At 45.3% G+C, this 23,664-nt stretch overlaps 1 protein-coding gene across 2 annotated transcripts in view; it reads right to left on the bottom strand.

The window, feature by feature from the left end:
- GPR149 (G protein-coupled receptor 149) overlaps window positions 1-23,664 on the bottom strand; it is a 437,142-nt gene that overhangs the window by 399,111 nt on the left and 14,367 nt on the right. For both annotated transcript variants that reach the window (XM_078666304.1, XM_078666303.1), the window contains exon 3: window positions 1,887-2,350. In XM_078666304.1, coding sequence (XP_078522430.1) covers window positions 1,887-2,350 — 464 coding nt within the window. The remainder of the gene's footprint in view (window positions 1-1,886; window positions 2,351-23,664) is intronic.

Raw genomic sequence — 23,664 nt, 5'->3', positions numbered from 1 at the left:
CAGGAAACGGAAAATGTCTCCACCAATAAAACCCCTGGAGATGAGAGATTCTGTGACAGAGTTTGTCTGACTCCTAACAGTCTGGGTCTGATTCACAAAGGCAAACTTACAATTTTGTGTAATTTTAAGATTGTTGCTATTCATAAAGGTATTTTACTAGTAGTATCTTTATGACTGCAAAGTGTACACACATAAAAAGATAGGACAGTGAGTTAACCAATCTCATGAAAGTTCAAGTATGGAAATATACACATAATTACACCATCAGATTATGCCACACCATTTCAGTGCCTCCACAGGAAGTCAATGCATCCCTTAGAAAACATTTCTGTGCATTAGGTGAGGCCTATACCCTGCATATGAGATAGTTCCACATAAAGGACCTTCCCATGTCCAGTGCTTCTACACAAACTTGTGGAATAATGATTCTGGAGTCTAGGAAACAAAAGTGTGCACAATACTGTTGCATCTGAAACAAAAGTGTGCACAATACCTACAGTTAAAAACAGTTATCATAGTAGGAACAACATACATTAATTGAGATTACAGTGAACCAGATCTATACCTCTGTTTCTGATGTTCCAGCAACAGGCGATGGGCAGAACAGGCGCCCATTGAGCAGCATAGATTGTAGGCGTCTGCCTCTCTATGTCCTTCTGCTACTGAGACTGAAGTACTTAAGGGGGCAGCGGTCTGCACCACATAGGAACTACTTTTCAGTCACCACAGTATAATCTACGCCTACACAATACTCATGTTGGCTCCTCCTAAATGTGAAAGACACAGGGGCTGGAGGAGGCTGACCCAAATGAACCAAAAGCTGACAGGGGGAAGACCCAAAGCCCATTCTGTACTGTTTTGTTGTATTCATCACATAGTTTTTGGCTGACAGTTAACGTTGTTTGCAACCAAACCTAAAAATGCATAGAACGACGTTGACACACAGGTAATATACCAGGGCATATTTTGCCATTAAGATAGGCACATTTGAGGGAAAAGAGTCTGATTCACAAAAGACAATGTCTTTATTTTTTATATGTTTTTATTAGCCAAAAGATAATGTTATAAGAGTAAAACGTCTGTCCTTTTAAGCTTACTTCTATGCTTGAACTGTTACGGGGTTCTCAAAAAAATCTAAGAATATTCCAGAGAAACCTATGACAGCCACAGATTATCAGTAGTCCGCCATTTAAAATCTGCACATGTGTAATTTATCCAGGTAAAAAAAATCGTCTTTTCTAAATAATGCCCAAATTAGCAGTGTCACATAATTTTTAATTGCATGAATAAATATAGTGCTTATATTTGGCCATTTCTCACCACGGAGAGGCACTCCTGTAAACTTGTGTGCTTTTCTGGGGTGTAAAACTCTCTGTAAAATGCCGATGAATAGCCCAAACACATAGGTTCGTAGATGTTTACTTCCTTTTACTAGGACCATCTCTCCACCATCAAAAACACTCACAACTCCATCCCTTGCACTACAATTGTGAGTATGGAGTTGTGCCAAATTGACGGATTTGGTACATATGTGGACACACTCGATCAACATAAAATGCCACCAATTCAATGCCATACGTAGGTCAGGATATTTTCGTTTAGCCTTCTTAAATTGCTTAAAATGTGCAACACATGTAAACATTTTCTGAGTCGGCCATGGACCCTCGGGTTTTATTGCATAATAAGCCGCCTATGATATTTTTGCAGCGCTAAGCAACAGTGGCAGCGAGACACAAAACTCTAAACAAACAATGTACCAGTTTATTATTATGCATTGAAAATTCTTCCATACATTTGTCGCTGCAATATAAAATGATCAGGCCTTTAAATGTGCAGTATCACCTCTGTTCATTGCTATGTGTGTGAAATGTTTGAATTAGGCTTACCTGGCGAAATGTTCTTTCGGATTTGCTTCTGCACCACTCCCATTCCGAGAGTTCCGGTTTGTGCCCCTCTTCGTGAGACAGCCTCCTCTCTTGCCCTTCAAAAAAGGCGGGTTTCTCAAAGTTTCTAGTTTCTTCTCTATTTATCCCTCCCATTTTGTCGGTTAACCCTCGTGACACAGACTTTGCCGCGTCCACTTTGCACTCCGCGTCCGCCCTGTTTGTTAACGTGCCCATATCCTTGCGCAGGGAGCTGTCCAGCCCTGGCTCGGTGCTGAAACCCATCGCCACAGAATCGAAAAAGAAGCCTCTCTCGTTCACTGAATCCTTTGAAAGGTCACAGTCGCGGCTCACCAAGTTGTGGTACGAGATGGATTTTTCCAAAGCTGCATGGTTTTCTTGGGATATTTTGTATACTCCATATCCTTGCTGGAACGACAGATTGAACTCAAAGCCTTTCCGTTTGACTGCATAAAGACAGAAATAGACTCTGTGAGTGTTTCAATCACAAAAAGCATACACAACAAAGCACGAATATGTAATGAGGCGCCCAACACACTTTCAACCTTCACCTACTTCAAACACACACTCGTTTTCCAGGCAATGAGCCTGTCTGCCAAACAAGAAAATACAAACGTAATTCTGTTCGGTCCTCAAGTCTCACCCATCAGAAACGCCTAAAGACCCACTAAAACTCCATTGACTCACCCTAATGACTAAACAACCTCACAAAACTGAAGCTCACTCCAGTATGTGGTGGGAACGCTTGGAAATGTAAACACCAGATTACCAAAAGTCTCTACAATACACCAGGGCTGGATTAAGAACCCAAAGCAGCCCTGGAAAATGTTGTCGGACCAGCCCCCTTAGGGTGCACCGTGAGTGCTGCTAGTAGCCAGACCACTACAAGAAAGGTTTGGAGGGGCTCTCCTCCATCCCAAAGATAATTTGGGCATAAATGGCACATTCTACAGCACATTTTTCATTATATATTTAATTGTATTAGCTTTTAAAGTATAGTAAATGATGACCTTAGTGTATGGCAGAGGTCTTCAAACTTTGTGGCACTGAGGCCCCCCCCTTAAGCTAAATATTTTGAAGTTGGGCCCCCCTCCAAAGCTTTATGGCAAGGACTGGAGGAGCAGAGCTGAGCACTGGGGTTGGGCTTGTGAGACCATTTGAGGGGTACTTTTTTCTGTAGCTCATAATTAACCCTGGGCAGACAACTATGCTATGCTCGCGTAGTTTGTGCTACTTCGCGCTACACGAATTGCACATAGCACAGTGCAAAAACACGTAGCGTAGCGCAGTTGGTATTTTTTGCTCGTTCGCGATCCTCAACGTCAAGTTGGTGACCGCGAGCGAGCAAAATGGCATCACGGCGAGACTTTTTCCTCGTTCGCGATCAGCAACATCAAGTTGGCGATCAGGAGCATGGAAAATAAACCTTCCGGCGAGATTCTCAATGCGGGGAGGTCAGGTTTCTCATTGCAAGTGGTCGCGTATGCTCACGACTGCTTGCAATGAAAAACTACCAGTTCTCGTTGAGAAAGCTGCCGCTCGAGTAAAAATCTACTCGAGCGGCAGAAAACGACAGCTCGCAACTGTGTGAATTCTTGAAATAAAGACTGAAATTAATTAACAAATGCAAATCCTGACATTCTTTGGATAGTAAATCCAAGCAGTACATTTTGTATTGTGTTTGCAGTGCAAAAGTAGTGCAAACCTGTTACAAAGCAAGAGGTGCCTTCAATGTTGGGGGCAGGTGGGTGCTGGTTATGCTTGATCTGTCAGCGCCTTTCAACACGGTACCCCACTTCGTTCTGCTGGCCTTGTCTTCAAGCCATTGGAATTAGGAGTAACAGCGCTTTATAAGTGACTGTTACATTACATTAGTAAATCTGGTCCCTACAGCAGCGCTGCGCAGCTTTGCTTTATATTTGGGAACAGTCCAGTGCTAATCGTGATTTGCACTGGATTATTTATACCAACACACTTACATCAGGTTTGTGTTAAAAAAGTAACACAAACCTGACCCAGTCTTAATAAATCTGGGCCTAAATCATTTTGCTGTAGCCTGCCTTATGCTGTTTGTAATGGAATTTAAAAATAATTACACATTCACAGTGCTTTCTGCCAAAGAAAGGGACCTTGAGCATTATAAAAACAAACATCACTATTAACCACTGCACCAAACGGGATTCTTTTCTGTGACTATCTCACATTTTCAGTGCCTTTCCCACTGATTAATTCACAATTATCCAGTGTATGCATTATGCAGTTAACATGAAGTTAAAAAAACACATCAAATCAGCTAGTGAAAATTATGTTCTTAGTGTGGCAGTAATTGACCCTGCCACCCCACTGACTAACCTCTTCCCCCTTGGCACTTTAAATCACAGTTCCCATGCTTTTTTTAAAGCCCTTTGAATGCATGTGAATGAAGATAGCCTGAAAAAGGGACAAATAAACACGTTTGCGCATACAGGTCATCTTCATATACAAGATTTGCACATCTTTACTGAGACATTGGCACCCCCCTGAGAATGCAGCCGTGGACCCCCAGGGGGGCACCCCCCACAGTTTGTAGACCTCTTGTGCATGAGTACTCACAGACATTTTCCCAGGGGCCACAAAGTATGGTCTCTGGTGTGCCCAAGAGCCATATTGATGCCAACAAGGTGGGAGGGGTGCTTTGCTTGAGGGGGCACGAGGGGGAGAGGCAAGGTTGGATTTTGGGACAGTGGATCATGTAGATGTTGTAGTCAGTGAGTCATGGAGCTATTTTGAGGTTTTCATCTCATCCTGCCCTCTAAATTCAACCCCATTTCTCTATAAGAGTCATAGATTTGACAGTACTGTGCTATTTTTAAATCCCTATTCCTCTACCGCACCTATCTACTTGCTTGCACTACTTTTGGGAGAGTCAAGTGTAAAAAAAAGTAACTTCATTTTTGATTGAAATGAAAATTGCACAATGTGAAACCTGAAAACCTAGAATCCATTATGACTTCCCCACCTGGCCAAATTGTCTGATCCTTGGCAATTGTTTTATTTAACTTTGTCTCCGATTTCCTCATTATCACATGTAAGAGCACCTTTAAATGCATTCGTTCAGGATATGCACTGTATAAAATGTTCTCTCTTCTGTTTGATTTGAGAAGCTATAACTTTGTCCATGATTAACAACAACCCAGACCACTCGGAGAATTTGACGCGACAACTGACTTAGCTCTGAGTTCACTATTGGCATCGTTATAGGGTGGGAGTAGGCATGAATGTTTTATGGCCATTTCTGAAATCTATCAATGCACAAGTATAATCTGATGTACTAAGGTGAAACACTTCTGTATGTCATTTTCTTGTATCCTATCAAGAAAATGAATGTTTTTCTAAAGTTATGTGCTGCAGTATACCTTATCTGCTTCTTTTCTTTTTCTTCAATTAGCTTATAAATGAACTCTTCCCCGTTTATTTAATATATTGACAAATGTCAATTCTCTCTCAAGTAAAATGCAACCCAGTACGGTCGTTCAGCAGAGGACTGCATCTGAAAGTCAGCAGGGCCGGATGTGGCCCCTGGGCTGTACTTTGAGTATTATTGCCTTAGAGTGCACCAGGATATGACAGTCTTTGTTGGGGCTCCTCAATGATTCCCTCACTATCACCCTCCAGCAAGGCCTCTGATCTCTCCATAAGCCCTGTCTTATAGCATCTACTTTACATGACACAAATACAGAGGCAATGTATAATACGTTTGTAAATCAGTGCATAGAAAATGTTGCAAAGGCAAAGGGTAGTACAAGGTGGAGGATTCACATGCCATCCCTACTGGCAGAGTGCTTGGAGTGGAGAAGCACAAACCCAGGACGCAGAACGTAACACAGTGGTTAGGGTTGGCTTTGCTAATAATTTATTTCTACCCAAACACTCTTTATCAACATTAGGATAATGTAAGACTCGCAAAAAATATAACCTTCTGACCTGTACCATGTAAATTGCATGTAGCTCTTTGATGACACTTTATAGCTCACTGCTAGATAATGATTGTAACTTATGTACTGCACAGTAACGAAAGGGACTCTGTGACAAAAGCAGACACCCATTAACTATGCACATAAAATACTATTCTGTGATCTTGATGGCACAAGTCCTTTGCAGCAGGCATATTAACCCTCTGTGCTAACTTAGCTGAGTCAAAATTGCCACTAGACAAACCTCCAATCTCTCTCCAGTAGGTACATTAATCACCAGAGTTATCTTGACACTTTTATTGTTGCCTGAAAGCTACAGGATAAACAAGGAACTCTGCAGCGGATGCTTTCAAAACCGCTGCACTACTTCAAAAAACACCCCCAGTAACATATCCGGCCACCCACTCTTTCAGCCTCCCAGGGAAATGCCTCATACCCGGTCCAGCCAGTCCAGCCTTGCAAAACACACTTATGGTTGATTGTGTCTATACAAGTGTTAATTAACAAAGACAATAACATAATTGCCACAGTATTCCATAGTGAGTTAGTTGCTTTGCAAAAGTAGACCTTGTTGGCTGCTCAAATGTAATATTATTAATAATAATCATAGTAATAATAATCATATGATAATAATAAGGATAGCAATATTAATAACAATAATAATAACACCAACAATAAAAATAATCAATAACATTATTGTTATTATTATTATTGTTATTATTATCATCATCCTAATGATGATGATAATAATAATAACAACAATAATAATACCAACAATAGATATGATAATTAAATTAATATTATTATTAATATTACGATTTCAATCATTATTAATAATAATAATAAACACAACAATGATAATAATGATAATAATAATAATGATAACAATAACAATGATACTAATAGTAATAATAATGAGAATAATGAGAAGACATACAATGTTATTGATACGCATAGTTCTCTCGTTATTATTATTGTTATTATTAGTAATAATAATACAGATAATTATAATAATAAATAATAATAAAAATAATAATAATAATACCAACAATACATCTGATGATTACATTATTATTATTAGTATTATTATTATTACAATTGCTATAATCGTTATTTATAATAATAAAAATACTAAAGATGATGATGATAATAATGATAACAATAACAATGATAATAGTAATAATAATGATAATGATAATAAGAAATACAATGGTATTAATACGCATAGTTATCTTGTTGTTATTATTATTGTTATTAGTAGTAATAGTAATACAGATAATAATAATAATAATTTTAATAATAATAATAATAATAAGAATAATAATAATAATAATAATAATAATAATAATAATAGTAACAATAATGGAGTTATGGTTTATTATTCTAAAAAGCTCCTTTGAACTGAAGAGCATCTTGATTTTAGGGGATGTATTTAGAGGCCATAAAGGAGATCCTAACAGACAAACCCAAATGTTAGAGAACAAGAATCTAATACTTTCTAAAGTGTAGCAGTGGGCTGGCAGCAAATATCCAGCGTTAAGTTGTCCACATGTGGACCGGAGGAATTCCATGAGAGGCTGAGTGGAATAGATCAGCCGTCTCATATCTGACAAATGTATCTGTGAGACAGAGTTTGTATAGGCCATAAGAGGATGTATGCATTTGACAGCGGGGGTTGAAATTGTGGCTTCTGCTTGACCAGGATCCACTGTCGCTTTCTTCTGCTCTCTAATACATGGTTGTACCTTCTCTTTTCATATTCACAGTTCAGTTTTACTTTACTTAGAGGATTGTCAGGTTAATCATGAGCTGTGCCAAAAGAAAACAACTGCATTATTGTCACATCCCTGCTGTTACATGTCAAATTGGAGGCACAGGAGAAAAAACTGATAGGTTTACCTTAAGGTTTGCATTTTTCATTCAATGTCAAGAACAATTTGTGATCAGTGCTATGCTAAACTCTAATAGCTGACAGGCCTGTGTTTTCTGTTACTTCACAGTCTTATTCCTTATTCTGCGCGGGCACCCATGCAGTGAGAAGATTGCCAGTGGTAACAGAAAATGCAAGCAATAGGCTCCCTACAGAGAAGCTCCAAAGCCTCCTCTCCGTGCGTGATGTGACAAAATATCAGTAAAGCAGAAGGCCTATCAAAGAATTGCTTTTCCGCCCTTCATTCCTCAAATCAGCTTCCTTCTAGTTACAAATAACACAGGTCCACACATACATTCCTAATGAGGGATGTATAGGGTTATAAGCATAAAACTGTTGTCCTATTCCCATACCATCCTTCAAAGCACAAGATACACAATTGATGGACGGAATGCAGAACAATTAAAAAAAATCACCCCCAGTCAAGAGATCTGGGTTAAGGCCATTATTCTTTTGCTCACCATACCTCCCCAGTTTAGACCTGGCCATATGCAAATCAGGCTTGACCCTGTGCCTCACGGGAACAGTCCAGTTGAGGATAGTGCTTAATTTCTGCCGGTTTTTGCAAGTGGTACGCAACAGCACTCAATTTTGGGGGACCAAAATTATTTTTCCTTATGAGACTTTGACTCAGAGCATGTGGGAAAGGAAGAAAATGAGAAAAAAACAGGATGAGAGACATAGAAAAACAGTGACAAAGGGAGAAAGCAAGGATGAAAAAGACTCAATATGAGTGGAGGCAGGAAATGCAGGGTGGTGGAAGAAAGGGGCATGAGGTGGAATCAAAACCATGCTGCCTTGGTATTAAGCAACCACTATATTTGGCATTGCCAGTAGTGCCCTCCTAATATAACTTTCCCTGCACTTTTTTTCGCACAAATTAAGTACTTATTGTGGATTACCAAAGTGCTACTCCACTCAACGACCCTCTTGTGATGAAGGAAAGGAGCCTAGAGAAGGATATAACTCTGATCAACATATGCCGCATACTTGCTATTCCTGGGCTGACCCAGCCTTGACTGGAGCAAATGACCATAGATTGAATCTAGTTTGAGGAGAATAAACTAAGAAATCGGGTCAAATAAGCTCCACAGTAGAGAAAACAGAGAGGGCAGAGAAAATATTGTGGTTTCCAGAAAGAAGCACAAAACCTATCTTTGGGCAATATGGACAACTTAAGGCCCTTTGGGGGGTAATCAAATTTGGGTGGCATCTGAGTCATAAATGTGGGAACAAACTAAGCATATGAACAATTGTTATTATACCTGCAGAATTTGTCAAATTCTGCAATTTAAAAAATTCTTTCTGTGCGAGACTGGTTCAAGCAAAAAAATTCTAACATCCTGTTTTCAAGTGAGTTAGTACTAAAAGGATTTTGTGAAATTTCACCTAATATTTGTGAAATTTGATGTACATTGTGTGTAATTTTTGGGAATTTCACAAAAGACGTATAGACTAAAGGGACCTACCATCTAGAGAACATTCTAGTCTAGTCTTTCTTTCATTTTTATTTTAATGGGGTTGTTCTTAGAAATCAAGAAAGCTACCCATTCCCTCTCTTTCTCTGACTGGATTCCAGGCCAAAGACAAACTTTTCTTCCACTTTTTCGAAGAATATATACATTTTTTAAAAATCTTTTATTACAATGCCACTTCATTTCTACAGGCTCTTGTGGGCTTCACTGAATTACCATACTCTTTGGTACATAGTTGGAGCCAGATACCCCATCAAAGGGTACACATACTGAGGGCTAGTCTTCCCTTCAAATCTACCATAACCACCAAGTCCCTCCTTGTATACAAAAGCCAGATTATGTTCAGACAGATGTAACTGAATGAGGATGATGAGGCAATGCCTTTGCTGTGATAGCTGTTTTGGATGGAAAAAATAGAGAGGTAGATAGTAGGTTTATCATCCATATTTGACAGTCAAGAGATCTGAATGTCAGTTTTGAAGATCTAGCATGTGCTTGTCTTGTCTTTTCTATCAAGGAAGGCAGGCGGGGTAAAGCTTCATCACCCAGGTCACCCAGAAATCCATCCACACAGAATCCCATTGATATGACTTGGGCTGCAGGCTTCAGAGCATCAGACACTAATACACATTGGTATTGTGCTCTGTCTTGCACAAGCACACCAGCATGCAGACGCGCACATGTTGAGGGTAGTGGTGCTCTTCCTACTGGAGGAATAGTGATACAAGCCAGTCTAGCGCTGTGTTTTGTAGTATTCTTTTACTCTAAGAAGGGCTATTTGAGATTGAATGAGACTACACATTAGCAATTACAGACATAATAAGTGGCAAGACACATCCTCTGGTATCACAGCATTATATCTGAAGAAATATGAAAGAGAATGTCCACCAGATGTGAGTGCCTTTAGTAAATCTGAGGCCCATTGTAACATTTTCTGTATACCCACCAACACATACCTTATTGGCAGACATAGGCATAAACAGGCACATGCATCCTTATTGCATTTTGCGATTCCTTAATTGCGAAAAATAAGGAATCGCAATTAAGGAGTTGCAAAATGCAATGCATCAAGAAATTGCTAAAAATGTTGCGATTTCTTATTATTCCTTAATTGCGACTCGCAATTTGCGAGTCGCAATTAAGGAATACCTCCGCATTCATTCCTATGGGCCTAGAGGCCCATAGGAATGAATGGGAAGAAATTCTCAATTTGCGATTAGCAATTAGCGAATCGCAAATTGAAAATGCGATTTCAAGGGTGCAGGGGTGTTCAAAGGACACCCTGTTACACCCCTGAAATCAATCTGTGCACATATGTTGTGCCCACACATGCCCTTAGGGCATGTGTGGGCACAACATGAAACTTTGAAAAATGCACAAAAGTCCATTTTTCAAAGTTTTCGCAAATTACCATGAGGTACAACCTCATGGTAATTTGCTCCCCTTAATTGCGAAATCGCAATTTTTTAATGTTTCATGTATTGCATTTAAGGAATCGCAAAATGCGATTCCTTCAATGCAATCGCAATTTGAGAATTCGCAAATATTTGCGAATTCTTAAATTGCGAGGGCCTTGACCCTCATGCATTCCAAAAGAGGATTTTGCGATCACAAACGGCCGATTTTTGCGATTCGCACCGTTTGCGATCGCAAAATCCTTTGATGCATGTGCCTGAAAATCTCATAGGCGGGGCATGATCTGCTGGTTGTAGAGCACCAAAACTCAGCGACGCCATAGATAAGCGCCATGCATTCATATGCTGGGGCAACCAATATTTTGCAGTCTTTGATATGATTGCAATTTGACCATGCCCGTTAAAGAAACAACCTACTACAGATTTAAAAGCATTTAATTTGTGGGTTTTCTAAGATGCAGCATTGTGCTGTAAAGGAATGCATCACATTATTCAGATTGTGGGCTTGATTTCGATTTTGACTGACTGAGCTATATCCATCAGTATGACAGAGTACATCACTCCTCCATGCAGAGGGTCCTCCCCCGTTTCAATTTAGATATGCCCGCCAGCCCAGTAGACACATCTTAAGACTGGAAGGCCCTGCCATGACAGCGGTCCCCATCAAAGTATTAAACCATCGACGGATGGTACAGTCAAAATGATGGTACTGTCCATCAAACTTTTAACATATTTTTGTATTTTAAAAATAAAATCCCAAAACAGAATCTTGTTTTTAAAAATACAAAAACTAATGATCCCTACACTGTAGGACTTGTCTTTCATGGTGCAGAAGTCATTGTGGAGTTTTCACTTCCACTAGCTACCAAGATTTGACTGGCAGTAAGGGGCAGTGAAAACCGGCCATTCGACCATCCACTCTAAAATTGACTTTAAAACCTATTAATCCTAACTCTGCGATTCACCTAGGCTATACTATAAGCATTTTACTTGGGTAGCCGAGACCAATTATCGCTAATTGAAGAAAATACCCAATGACTCCCAGTCATGAAAGACTGAAGTGTAAAAAAGAATTGGTGCAACTTCTGATGACAACAGGTTTTTCTAAGCAAATTTCTTCTAACACATCAAAATATATTGTCTTTATTTCCAGAAGAAAATAGATAACTGGTTTATAAATAAAAGAATAAAACATAAGAGGTCCTGATGAATTCACTTTTACAAAGCATTCGCAAGTGGTAACATTAGGAGGTTAAAAAACCATCGGCAGTGTATTATACTGCTATTGCGAGGTGCAGATTTTTTTGTAGTCATAATCTCAATTTGAGATTCCTTGCGAATCACATGAAAAAGGGGTGACCATGAGAAGTACTGTCATTTCTGGTGTTGTGCAAGCAGTGAAAGTCTACCCACAGCTCAGGTTGGTCCATCACTGTTCACGCAGCAGTAACTGAAGGAGGGTGTAGCTGGGAATCTCAAATCGCTAATACCAATCGGAGAGACTATCATGTTAAAAATGGGATTTCTGGTTGGCTAGGGCTTGCGCCAAAGCCAGGCAGAAACCACCACTCTAGTCAGAGCGAGGAAGATACACACTGAAGATAATCCCTGCACACCCCCTTGGTAGCTTGGCATGAGCAGTCAGGCTTATCCCAGAGGCAATGTGTAAAGCGTTTGTGCAACACACACACAGCAGCAACACACTAGGCACACCACAAAAGGAACTCCACGTAAGGTTATATCACAAATAGCCTTTGTATTATCATAAACACATTAGAAACATAATCACACATGTACACTGTGCCAACTGGTACTAGGCAATATTCACAGGGGATTATATACAGGACAGGGCCAATCGGGCCACTGTCAGAACCATTAGATCAGGTGAGTAAATCTAAAACCACAACCAGTAACTACTGGTACAATAATGACCTAAGCATTATCACAGTCACATTAGAACCCATCCTAAAATATCATAACATGGCATCAGGCATATTTATCCACATTAGGCCCAAACCTCATTAGCATAAACACATTACGCACTAGGCCTCACCAGCATAAACACATCCTAAACATAAACACATTATGTCATAGGCATCACAAGCATAAATCACATTATGCAATCACATTAGGGCTTTGGGCGCTACCAACATAGAACTGGCCTTTCGCTGGGGCTCAAATGCCCTCTGTCACAAAATGTCAGAGCAGGCTGCCAAAGCAGCAGAATCCCAAAAGTGTGCAATTGCGCAGGCCTAAACGTGGCAGCTGCCGCTAATTGCGGTGCAGCTGCGCAGAAAGCTGTAGGCACTGGCACCCTGGGAACCCACTCTGGGGCCTTCACTGGAACTCTCCCAAACAACACATGCCCCAGCGTTGTAGTTGCCCGCTTTGGTGGCGCAACTGAGAAACAAAAGGGGGGCACTGGCACTTCTGTGCCCTCTGGGCCATACAAGACAAATGTGGCCAAAGGAAAAATGGAGGCGGCACCCCGGGGCCTACTGAGCCCCCACTGGGGCCCTGAAACCAATGTGCCCACTGTCATGCGGGTCAGCTGTGGCAGAAATGAGCACCGACAATGTGCCCTGAGGCGTTGCAGTTGCCCACTGTCAGGCAGGGCGGCTGTGACAAGAACAGACACCGGCACCAACAATATGCAGAGCAAAGCCCTCACTCACTGGGCTCTCGGGTGGACACCTCCATACTCAGCCCCCACTCATAGGGGCTCGCTGGGACTCTTTCAGTCTCCACACACTCCTGAGGAGCCTACGAGGCTCCCCCTGCACTTTACCTTCACCCGGTCCCTCTCCGGGGACACAGGACTTTGCAGGGGAGCCCACGAGGCTCCGGACGGCTACTTCGTCACAGCGGCAGTAGCACTGCGCCCACAGGCCCTGCAGTGGCAGAGGCCTGAGATAGGTTTGAAAGACTAATTTGGTGTGTGGCGCAATCAGCGCTGCAAGCCCACCAGTAGCATTTAATTTACCACTTTACAAGGGACTGAGAGGTAAATTAAATATGCCAAAAAGGTGTAGACCAAGGTTATCAAATGTAACACAGAGAGTGCACGCACTTTACAATTGACAGCAATGCTTAAAGTGCCCAGGGTCCAAAAACCATCAACACCATGTCAGAAAAAGGCTAGGAGAAAGGCAAAATGTTTAGGGATGACCCTGCAAAAAGGGCCAAGTCCAACATATCGCTACCGCAGTATCTAGCGACAAAATATCGAAAGATAATTTGTATACATTTTCTATATCTAACTCCGCATAAATGCACCTTAGTGATATAAATGTCTTCAGGGTATGCAGATGTAGAGTTAAGAATACTAAACCCTTAACTCCTTCTGTTTACCTACTTTTTGGTATTTTGTCACTCGATATTGTGGTAACGATATTCTATCTAGTAAATATTTGAGATTTGATGTTCCCTCCTACAATTCTCAGGGAGGAAACTGAAATGACTAGTTAATTCTGCCCATTGGCATAACAATAGCTCCTGTAGCCCCAACTATGTGGGGGCCTGAGTTGCAGGGGACCCTCTCCGACACTGTGCATGGATGGCGGGCCCCTTGCCTGAGAGCTCCTGACTGGGCCTGGAGTGTGGGGGGCCCATCCATATACTTTGCAGGAGGGTTCCTTCAAGTTTCGTTATGCCACTGATTCTGCCCCAATACCCCCTTTTGCAAAGTGGCACTTTTATGATATTGCAATACCGGCACTTTGCAAATGCAGATACCTGTTTCTCATAGAGGCCTCCATCACTTCATTTGCTGCTGGTCACAAAGCTTTGCAGAATTAATCCCGCCTCATCAATATTGAAAAATCCAGCGAGCTTTGATTTCTTGTGACCAGCTTCTTTGCATTGTGCCAGTTTGGTACATGTGCCACAGCATAAGGTGGTCATGATTCACTGTATACACTGTGCAATCAAAACACTCTGATGTGAACTGGTCAAAAGTACACCTGGTACTCTGTGCTCGGAAGTGTCACAGTACAAGTAAACATAGCTTTCTGGATGAACAGCGCCCAGTTCGGAGGCCTACCTGGCTGTTATGTGCTTCAGCACCCTGCCAGGGGTAGTAAGCGCTATGCAAATACTTATACGCAGAACATTTCATTGACTTAATGTTGTGATAGGCCTTTGTACACTGGCTGGCACATTCCACTTCCTCCCTCCCTATGGCCAGGTTAGCTTTAGTATATGGTTATGTTGTGGAACCCCAAAATATTCCACTGCCTTTTCTCAGAAAATGTCCTGACCTAGTTTGCAACAAATCATCAAAGGTTTCCAGTGATGTCAGAACGCTCTGAGGCGGAAAAGGCAGCAGCCTTATCTATTATGCTGTTTAAAATGTAGTCCACACACACGACTCCCCTGTCCTTGCATTAGTTAGTGCTTCCATTTAATTCACTGTAGTCAATAAAACATGAACTCACAGATGTTTGAAGTCAGGGGACGATTTGCCAGAATGTTTTGTACAAAAAAGCTTAGTTATGAACAACAGAAAAAAAAACAATGATTTGTGGCTTATTGGAAACGTTCACAAGAGACTCCCTAAATTAAAGAAAGCATCCATTTTAAAGACAGGGTGAATAATCAATGCCCAGAGGGCTCTTTCCTCCAAGGAGCACATCTCTCCAGCTACTAAAAAGCTATCAGGAAAGGCTGTAAAAATCTATCATTAAAGCCGAAAATTAACCGCATTAGCAACATCACTGAACCGAACACACTGAATGGCTATAAACCGGCCAAAATTCCATTTAGTTATAAGGCAACATCAGGAAAAAAATACATTTTTTTAACATGACAATATTCCAAAGAAAGTAAGAAAAGAATTCACTTATGACACCGACCATTTTGAAATTGTCCAAAACATTTTGTCAAAAAGAGAGGTGTTTGAGAGTCCATGATTTAAATGGGTCCAAGAAATGCATTAATATTAATTGTGTGTCATGACCTACCGTTGAATTTTTTAAGGAGGGGGCTTTTTGTTTCTCTCCTAATTAGAGGAACAATCATATTTAATTTAATGCAAGATCTTGTAAGGGCTTAGGGGCTGATTTACTAAGAGGTACAATTTACGACTCACCTACTTCATGAGGTACAGGTATATTCCTGTGAATTTAACAAAGTTACTGTTTTCTTGTAATTCACATAAACTCCCATGGCCTGTACACATCAATATAGGGAAGTGATAGATTTCTGCGCAAGTGAATTTACACATTTTCTTGGTTCTGGTTTAAAGCTATGTGCCAGGCGCGGGAACGCCGTCACTTTTCTTTTCTCCACCGGAGAAAACAAATTCTTCTTAAAAAAAACTCTTTCCCTTTTACCCCATGGATTAAGGGTTCTTGACCCACATTTACAATGTTGGGGACCTCAAAATCTTCTGTCTCTGTCCTTGTTTCCAAACTTGTCTTTTACTCGCCCAACTCCTGCCCAATGCCATGACTGTAGACAATTCGCCATATTTATGGTAGTTTCGAGACGGTGGTGGGTACAAATGATGGTATAAGTTTTATTTCAGGTCTGTACACCCAAGAAACTGATCAGCATTTCTAACTGAGCTGTCCACAAGCTGACCTACAAATAAAGTTGAGCGTTTTGTACTATTTTTGGAAAGTGAGCTGTACAAAAGCCTCCACCGCTTTATCTGATCTAATTAAATTTTTTTCATTCAACTAAACTTTTATGCTTATGTCATAAAGTAAAACGATTTGTTTTTTACGGAACAGGGTCAAACCCATAAGCTAGTCAATGAAACCTGCAGAAACTAGAGTAAAGGACATGTTACCTCAAAACATTTCAAAAGCTCTGAATCTAAATGTTTTTTTTTTCACAACAAATTTTATTAATAGGATTGGGCAAGTAATCAATGCGGCTCCCCACAGTCAGGAGAACACCACCAGGCATCTTGGTACAGTTAAATCACAGGATCACACGTCCAATCAAGACATCCAGAAAATACATTGATATGAGAGAAAAAACAGCTATACCCGCCCCTACCTCTGACAACCCCAACTACCCAACCCTCCCCCCTTTTCCCTCTATCCCACCCTAACCCCGTGCACGTGTATACAAGTAGCTCCAGTGCTTAGTCGTGACATGGCACTCAGGACGTAATGCAAGGGCTCGCCAGGCACCTGGGGACTAAAGATCCTCCTCAGGCTCCTCTGGAGGGTCTAATGTCAACCCCCTATAATCGGCCCATCTCTTCCACACTTTAAAATGCTTGCGGGGGCATCCTCGTGCTTCAAATATTGGTCGCTCCAGACCCATACAAAAGTCCATTCCAGCTCTCCATGCACTCAGGGGGGGGGGCCTCACGTCCTTCCAGGCTCGCGCCAAGTCTCTCTTGGCCACCACCAACCCTAGGAGCAGCAAATGGCGTTTGTATATGTTCCCAACCCCCCTCCAGGATGTGCAGTAGGCCCAGGCGATGAGTACGGGGAAGAATCCAGCCCAGCACCTCAGACAGGCAGCCCCACACTCCCCTCCAGAAGCCAACCAGTCTAGGGCACGACCATACCGTGTGAAGCAAAGTGCCCACTGCAGCTCCGCATCGCAAGCATTCCGGGGACTCAATCAGGCCTGCTTTCCACAGACGCTCACGGGTGTAGTAGGCCCTATGGAGAATTTTGAATTTGATTAATCTAAACCGTATGGCAATGGCTGCCCCCCTAGGGGATTCCAGGGCTTCCCTCCAATCATCCTCATCTAAGGGACCGATATCAGCTTCCCAAGCTGTCTTCAAGGGAATGAGGGTGGAGGAGCAATGAGTGACCATCGTCTGATAAATACGAGAGACTTTTTTATCCCCCAGGTCGCCCATAAAGACCTTCGCCTCAATCGGACTAAATTCAGGAAGCGAGTCCAGGTTGGCAATGCTGGGTGTTAATGCGTGCCTGAATTGCAAGTACCGAAAAAATTGGGACTGAGGCATATTGAATTCCGTGCTGAGCGCCTGGAAGGACTTGAGCGTCGTCCCGGACATTACATGTCCCAGCTGCGAAATTCCGATCGCATCCCAGCCATCGAAACCTGATAAGGCAGATAGTTCAGGTAATAAACCATTATGCCACAGTGGCGTTTCGGCTGTCAGCCTACCCCACCAACCCATGCGGCGTAAGGCCTGCCGCCATACCGCAAAGACAAGTCTCGTGACCCTCGGTAACGTCCGGCGCAATCGGGCTGAATAGAGGATTGTGTGGAGCGTATTGTCGCCCATCAATGTGCGTTCCAGGGCATAGGCCGGATCCCCACCGTCTCCATACCACCATTCGTTCAGGATTAGCAGATGAGCGGCCTGGTAATAGGACAGCAGATCCGAGGTGGCCAGGCCTCCACAGTAAGTGGACAGGAAGCATGTACGCAGTGCTACCCTGGCTGCTCCCCCGGCCCATAAAAAGCGTCCCAGGACCGAGTTAATCTGTCGAAACCACTGAGGTGCGATTGGATAGGGATGATTCTGCAATTGGTAGAGGAGGCGCGGAAGTGCGACCATCTTGAAGATCGCAGATCTGCCAAATAGAGACAGGGGCATCCGAGACCAAGTTTTAACATCTGTCTGAACTCGGTCCCAAACGGGTACCATGTTGCGTTCCCAGGCCGTGCACGCCGATTCCGACAGGAACACCCCCAGATATTTCAGACTGTCAGTAGCCACCTGTAGTTCCGATGTCCAGGGGTCCGCCACAGTGCTATCACCCAGTACCCATAGAGTAGACTTACGCAGGTTCAGATAGAGGCCTGAGACTTCCCCAAATATTCACATAATTTCCAGCACTCGCGGCCCCGAGCGCTGCAAGTCAGTAAGAAAGAAAAGGACATCATCCGCATAAAGCGCGATTCTATCCGACAGGTTACTGTTCCACACAAAGCCCCGCATCTGTTCATCTATACGCACCCAGGCGGCCAGGGGCTCCATGACTAAGGCGAACAAGTAGGGGGAGAGCGGACACCCCTGTCGGGTCCCCCCGTCCAACGCGGAATGTCTCCGATACCGCCCCCGCAACACGCACCGAGGCCGTAATACCAGTGTATAGTAGCCTGACATAGGACAAGAAGACTGGGCCTAGATTGAGACGGGGCAGAAGTGCAAACAGGTACTCCCAGCTGACCGAGTCAAAGGCTTTGGTAATATCAGCCAGCAACAGAGCCGCTTGTTCTCCCGTGGCGCTCATGGCATCGATCGCTGCCTGTGCGCGCCGGATGTTATGTCGTTTTGCTCTGTGAGGCATGAATCCGGCCTGATCCGGATGTACGAGGTTTGTGATGTGCGGGAATAACCGATTTGCTAGGGCCTTGGCCAGGATCTTAGCCTCAATATTAAGTAAAGAAATGGGACGATACGAGTCATGTCTGTCGGGGGGTCTACCTGGTTTCTGAAATACCACAATTTCAGCGTGGCGCCAGTCTGGGGGCAACGTGCCCAGCGCACGCGCTGTCTCAAGTGCCCGGCGATAATAGGATCCCAGTTGTACGTGAAACTTTTTATAGAACCCGCTTGGGTAGCCACTCGGACCAGGGGCCTTCCCGGAATTAAGTTGCCCCAAGGCGTCGCCCAGTTCCTCTGCTGTAAGTGGTGCATCGAGAGCCCGCCTGGTCTCGTCCGACACCGCCTTAGGTGGCCTATCATCCAGAAATTTAGACACGTCATCAGCCGACAGCCGGTCGCACGGGGCATATTGGGTTGTGAAGTACGTGGCAAAACTCGCCGCCAGCTCGACCGGGTCAGTAATGACCACTCCGTCGTCTGACGTGAGACCCGGCAGCGTGATCGGTTGGAGGTTGCGCTGGCAGAGTCTATGGAGCATCGTACATGACTTGTCCCCCCATTGGTATATTCTGCTACGTGTAGCCAGCCACGCCTGTTTGGCCTCATCAATTAAAATAGAAGCATAGGATTGCTGTGCCTGAAGGAGCGACCGCATCCCAGCTTCATCACCCCCCTCCCGGTTCTGCTGCTCTAGAGTTTCCACCCATGTGGCTACTTCCGTGATCAGTTCCCGACGCCTCCTACGGGCCGCAGTACACCACGCGATGTCCACCACCCGTATAGTGGGTTTCATGGCCTCACATACCACCCCAGCGTCAATGTCACCTACTAGATTTTCTCGCCAATAGTGGTCGATCGCTTCACGCAAGTGTTTCACATAGGCAGGCTGCTGGAGATGCCACGAGGACATCCTCCATCTGAACGGCTGGCGTTTTCGACGGAGTTCCACCCTAACCGACACTGGGGAGTGATCCGACAGGCCCCTCGGCAAGATGTCGGCGCTCCTCACCCTGCACAAGCATCCCCTGGGCACAAACACATAATCCAACCGTGAGAAGGAGCCATGCACTGCCGACACATACGTATACTCGCGTGCTGTAGGGTGCATGTGTCGCCAGGTATCCATCCAGCCCATTCCCTCAGTCATAGCATGCAGTCTGGTCGGTGGGGGGGGAGGGGCGGTCTCATCTACCTCCTGGCGCCTCCGGCGATCCACACACACATCCATCACATCATTCCAATCTCCCCCAACCACTGCTAGGGATTCAGGTATGTCTTCCCACACCGTGAACAGTTTCTCAGCCAGGGCCCACTGCAGGGGGGGGCATAGACACTCCCAAACACCACCGACTCTGTGCCCACCATGCCCTTAACAAAAATAAAGCGACCCTGTGGGTCCACCCACTGCTTCTCATGAACATAGGCCACTCTGCGATCTATCAAGATGGCCACCCCTCTGGAACCCCGGGAAAACCCGGCATGAAACACCTGATGATAGCCAAATCTCTGCAGACCTAGTACCTTCGAGCCCATCATGTGGGTTTCTTGGAGCAAGAGCACATCTGCCACCTCTCTTTCCCCCCAGCGCAGTACCGCCCCACGTTTAATCCTGTCCAGCATCCCCCTGACATTCCACGTGATCACTCGTAAAGTCTCCTCTGGGAGACTACGTGTTGTTTCAGCCATAGTCAAGTGGGACCCACCAAGCGGGCCCTCTGCGCCAATGCCACCCATCCCGCACTACATGGAACACTCTCGCAAATAACACGTGCAGTCCCTCCCACCCACCCTGGTACCCCAAAACATCATGATAAACAGCTCCCGCCCTCCCCCCTACCCCCAACCCCCAAACCAACCATCAACTCTTTGTCCTCACATTCCTGAACGTGTCCCAGTCCCAACTCGGCGGCTTCAATCCTGGCCACCACATCCCCCCCTCCCCCCCCTATACCTCAATGAACTATGAAGTACCTGTCGCGTCATGGGTAACCCCGAGCCCAGAACAGAGGGCTCAGGACCAGCCATGCCAATGGATCCCAACTCCCCAGAAAACAGCAAACCCATCCCTTCCCCCTTATCCCCTCCCACATCAGTAGGAGAACAATAGCCCCTAATATGTAGCCCCTGAACCCTACCCCACAACCCCACTCATAAGCAGTGATCAGTCATTAAGCAATCCTGAGGCAGCGACGATGCATCCAGACCACTGAGCCTCAATAGCTCTGTCACTGGTAGCCAGGACCTGAAACACCAAGTGAATAACAGGGGGGCGCTGAGTCCTCATAGTCGTCCATGATCTGTACCGGAATGATCAGAGTCCTCGGTTCTACCACTGTCCTGCGTGCCATTAACGGAAGCCGACCGCTTCCGTGATTTAGAGCGCCGTTTTCTCCTGTTCTTAGTCGTCTGACCTCCCCGCTCCTGCGATGATCCCCTTGAAGAGCCCGGATTCAGTCCCGGCTGAGAGTTCGGCCTGATTCTCACTGTTTCATAGGTCCATTTAAAGAGGTCTTCAGGAGTGTTGAAAAACAGCGTCTGTGATTGGAAGATTACCCTCAGCCGCGCCGGGTACAGCAGGGAGTACTGGAGTTTAAGACCTCGTAACTTCGCTTTCGCGGCCGTAAATGATTGGCGCTGTTGCTGCACCAGCTTCGTATAGTCAGGGAAGATCATTATCTTTCGATTCTCGTAGAGGATAGCCTCCCTAGACCTTGCTTCCTTCAAAATGACGTCTCGGTCATGGTAGTTCAGAAGCCGAGCAATCGCCGCCTTAGGCCGCTCGCCCTCCGGTGGCATCTGTGTCAGTGCGCGGTGTGCGCGTTCAATGACGAAGCAATTGGACAGGGCCCCGGGGGGCAGCCAGGTCTCCAGCCACTGCTTGAGAAATTGTTCCATGTTGCCCTTCTCACATCGTTCTGGAAAGCCAATTAAGCGGAGGTTGTTGCGGCGTGCGCGCCCTTCAGCATCCTCCACTCGGAGCGCTAGACTCCGTTGCGCAGTTTCCATTGCCGCCATTTTCTTCTTGAGGGTGCCCACGTCGTCTTCCACCACCGACACCCTAGATTCGGCCTCCGTGATCCGCGCCACTGCATTCCGCAAGTCTTGGCGCAGCAGGGTGACATCTGCGCCCACCGCACCTATTTTGGCGTCCAGCATGTCTCTTGACTGGGTGATGGCCGCCATAAGTGCTGCATTGTCTGGCCCCCCTCCTTGTTGTCCACCTCCCGATGGGCCGGGGCCCCCACTGGGCCCTGTGAACTTGTCTATCGTCGCCTGCTTGGTGAGGCCGCCACCTCCCCTAGTCATGGCTGCAAGCTGCACGTGGGCCGCCGATAATGTATGCAGGAGCGGCAGCACAGGGGCCCCAAGTACCTCCGCTAGGTCCAATACGGAAGGGCTATACAGCAGCCCCCTTTCCACTGTAAGGGTCAGAGGATTGTGTCTGTGGTGCAGCCACGCGCCGGAGCCGGGTCAAGGCAGGCCCTGAGATCCGCTCCCTGCCCACCAAGATTAGCGCTTCTCACAGCTTGTGTTGCGATCAGGGTCGCTCCGCCATACGTTTTGGGCGCCACTACGCCAGTCCTTCGTTCCCCAGCGCCGGCCTCTACTCCTGCGGTGCCCGGGGCCCAGGGGGGGAAGGGTACTCACAGTTTGGCACAAGGTGTGCAGCTAGTCAGTGGTGTCTCGATCCCCCCGCCACCATCCAACCTTCTTCAGGACCTCCGTTCGTGTGCCGGCAGCAGGGGAGGCCCCCTCCGAGGGAAGCAGCTCTCCCGGCCGATGCGGGTGGTATCTCTTGCGGCGGAGGTCGTGGAGCCCAAGGCCGCGGCTGCCCTCGGATCACAGGGCCGCCGCAGCCGATTCCATACGCCCCCAGCACCTCGGAGCTGCACACCTCCAGCAGGGCTTCCAGTGAAGAGTCGCCAGCTGTCTCTCGGCCCCCAGGGTAGCGAAAGTCGAGGGCAGTCACTGGGCCAGCCGACCCACACAGAGACCTCCCGGCCGGGGAGCGCCAAACTCGAGGCCCCGGCTTCTCTTCGGCGTACCAGGCCGCGCTCCCCATTCCGCTGATCCGACGTGCCGGATTACTCTGGACGTCCGCCAATCACACCGGTGGATCCCCGGCCCCGGCAGCGATGTCCGCCCCACCTGGGTCGTGGGTTCTGAGCTCGGGGGCCAGGATAAATTGCCGGATTATGCGCGGGCCGGCGGGAGCTCTAACAAGCCGCGACCGCCATTGCCGCTCGCGAAGCCACGCCCCCAATCTAAATGTTTTTAAATGTGAATTAATTTAACGCATTGTAGAAAAAATCGAGAGGAGTTACTCAGATTTCCTCTCTGTAAATTCATGTTTTTAATCCTTTATAGTGTTTTTGCCACTTGGCCAGCGTCACACTTTATGGTGCTCGGCACTTTATTATTGTGCACTTTCGGAAGTTTAGGTGTATACTTTAAATACATTTTGGATGTTTGATTAGTATATAGCTCTTAGTGTTTATTAATATTCCATTCATTGTTATTTGCTAGCAGGAGCGGCCCGTGCAGGTAAGAGGGTGAGGTGGGGGGGTGGGGGTGAGTCAACAGACGATGAAGAAGTAAAATAAAAAGAAAAGAAAAGAAAAACACTTACTCTGCACTTGCCGCATCACCAGACTGCCATACAGCGAGGGCAGGGTAAGTGTTTTTCCTTTTTTCAAATTTTATATTAC

Source organism: Lissotriton helveticus, chromosome 11, assembly GCF_964261635.1.
Source record: "Lissotriton helveticus chromosome 11, aLisHel1.1, whole genome shotgun sequence".
Lineage (NCBI taxonomy): Eukaryota > Metazoa > Chordata > Amphibia > Caudata > Salamandridae > Lissotriton > Lissotriton helveticus.
The sequence above is the reverse complement of the archived record's forward strand: the minus strand, read 5'-3'. Positions and strand labels throughout refer to the sequence as shown.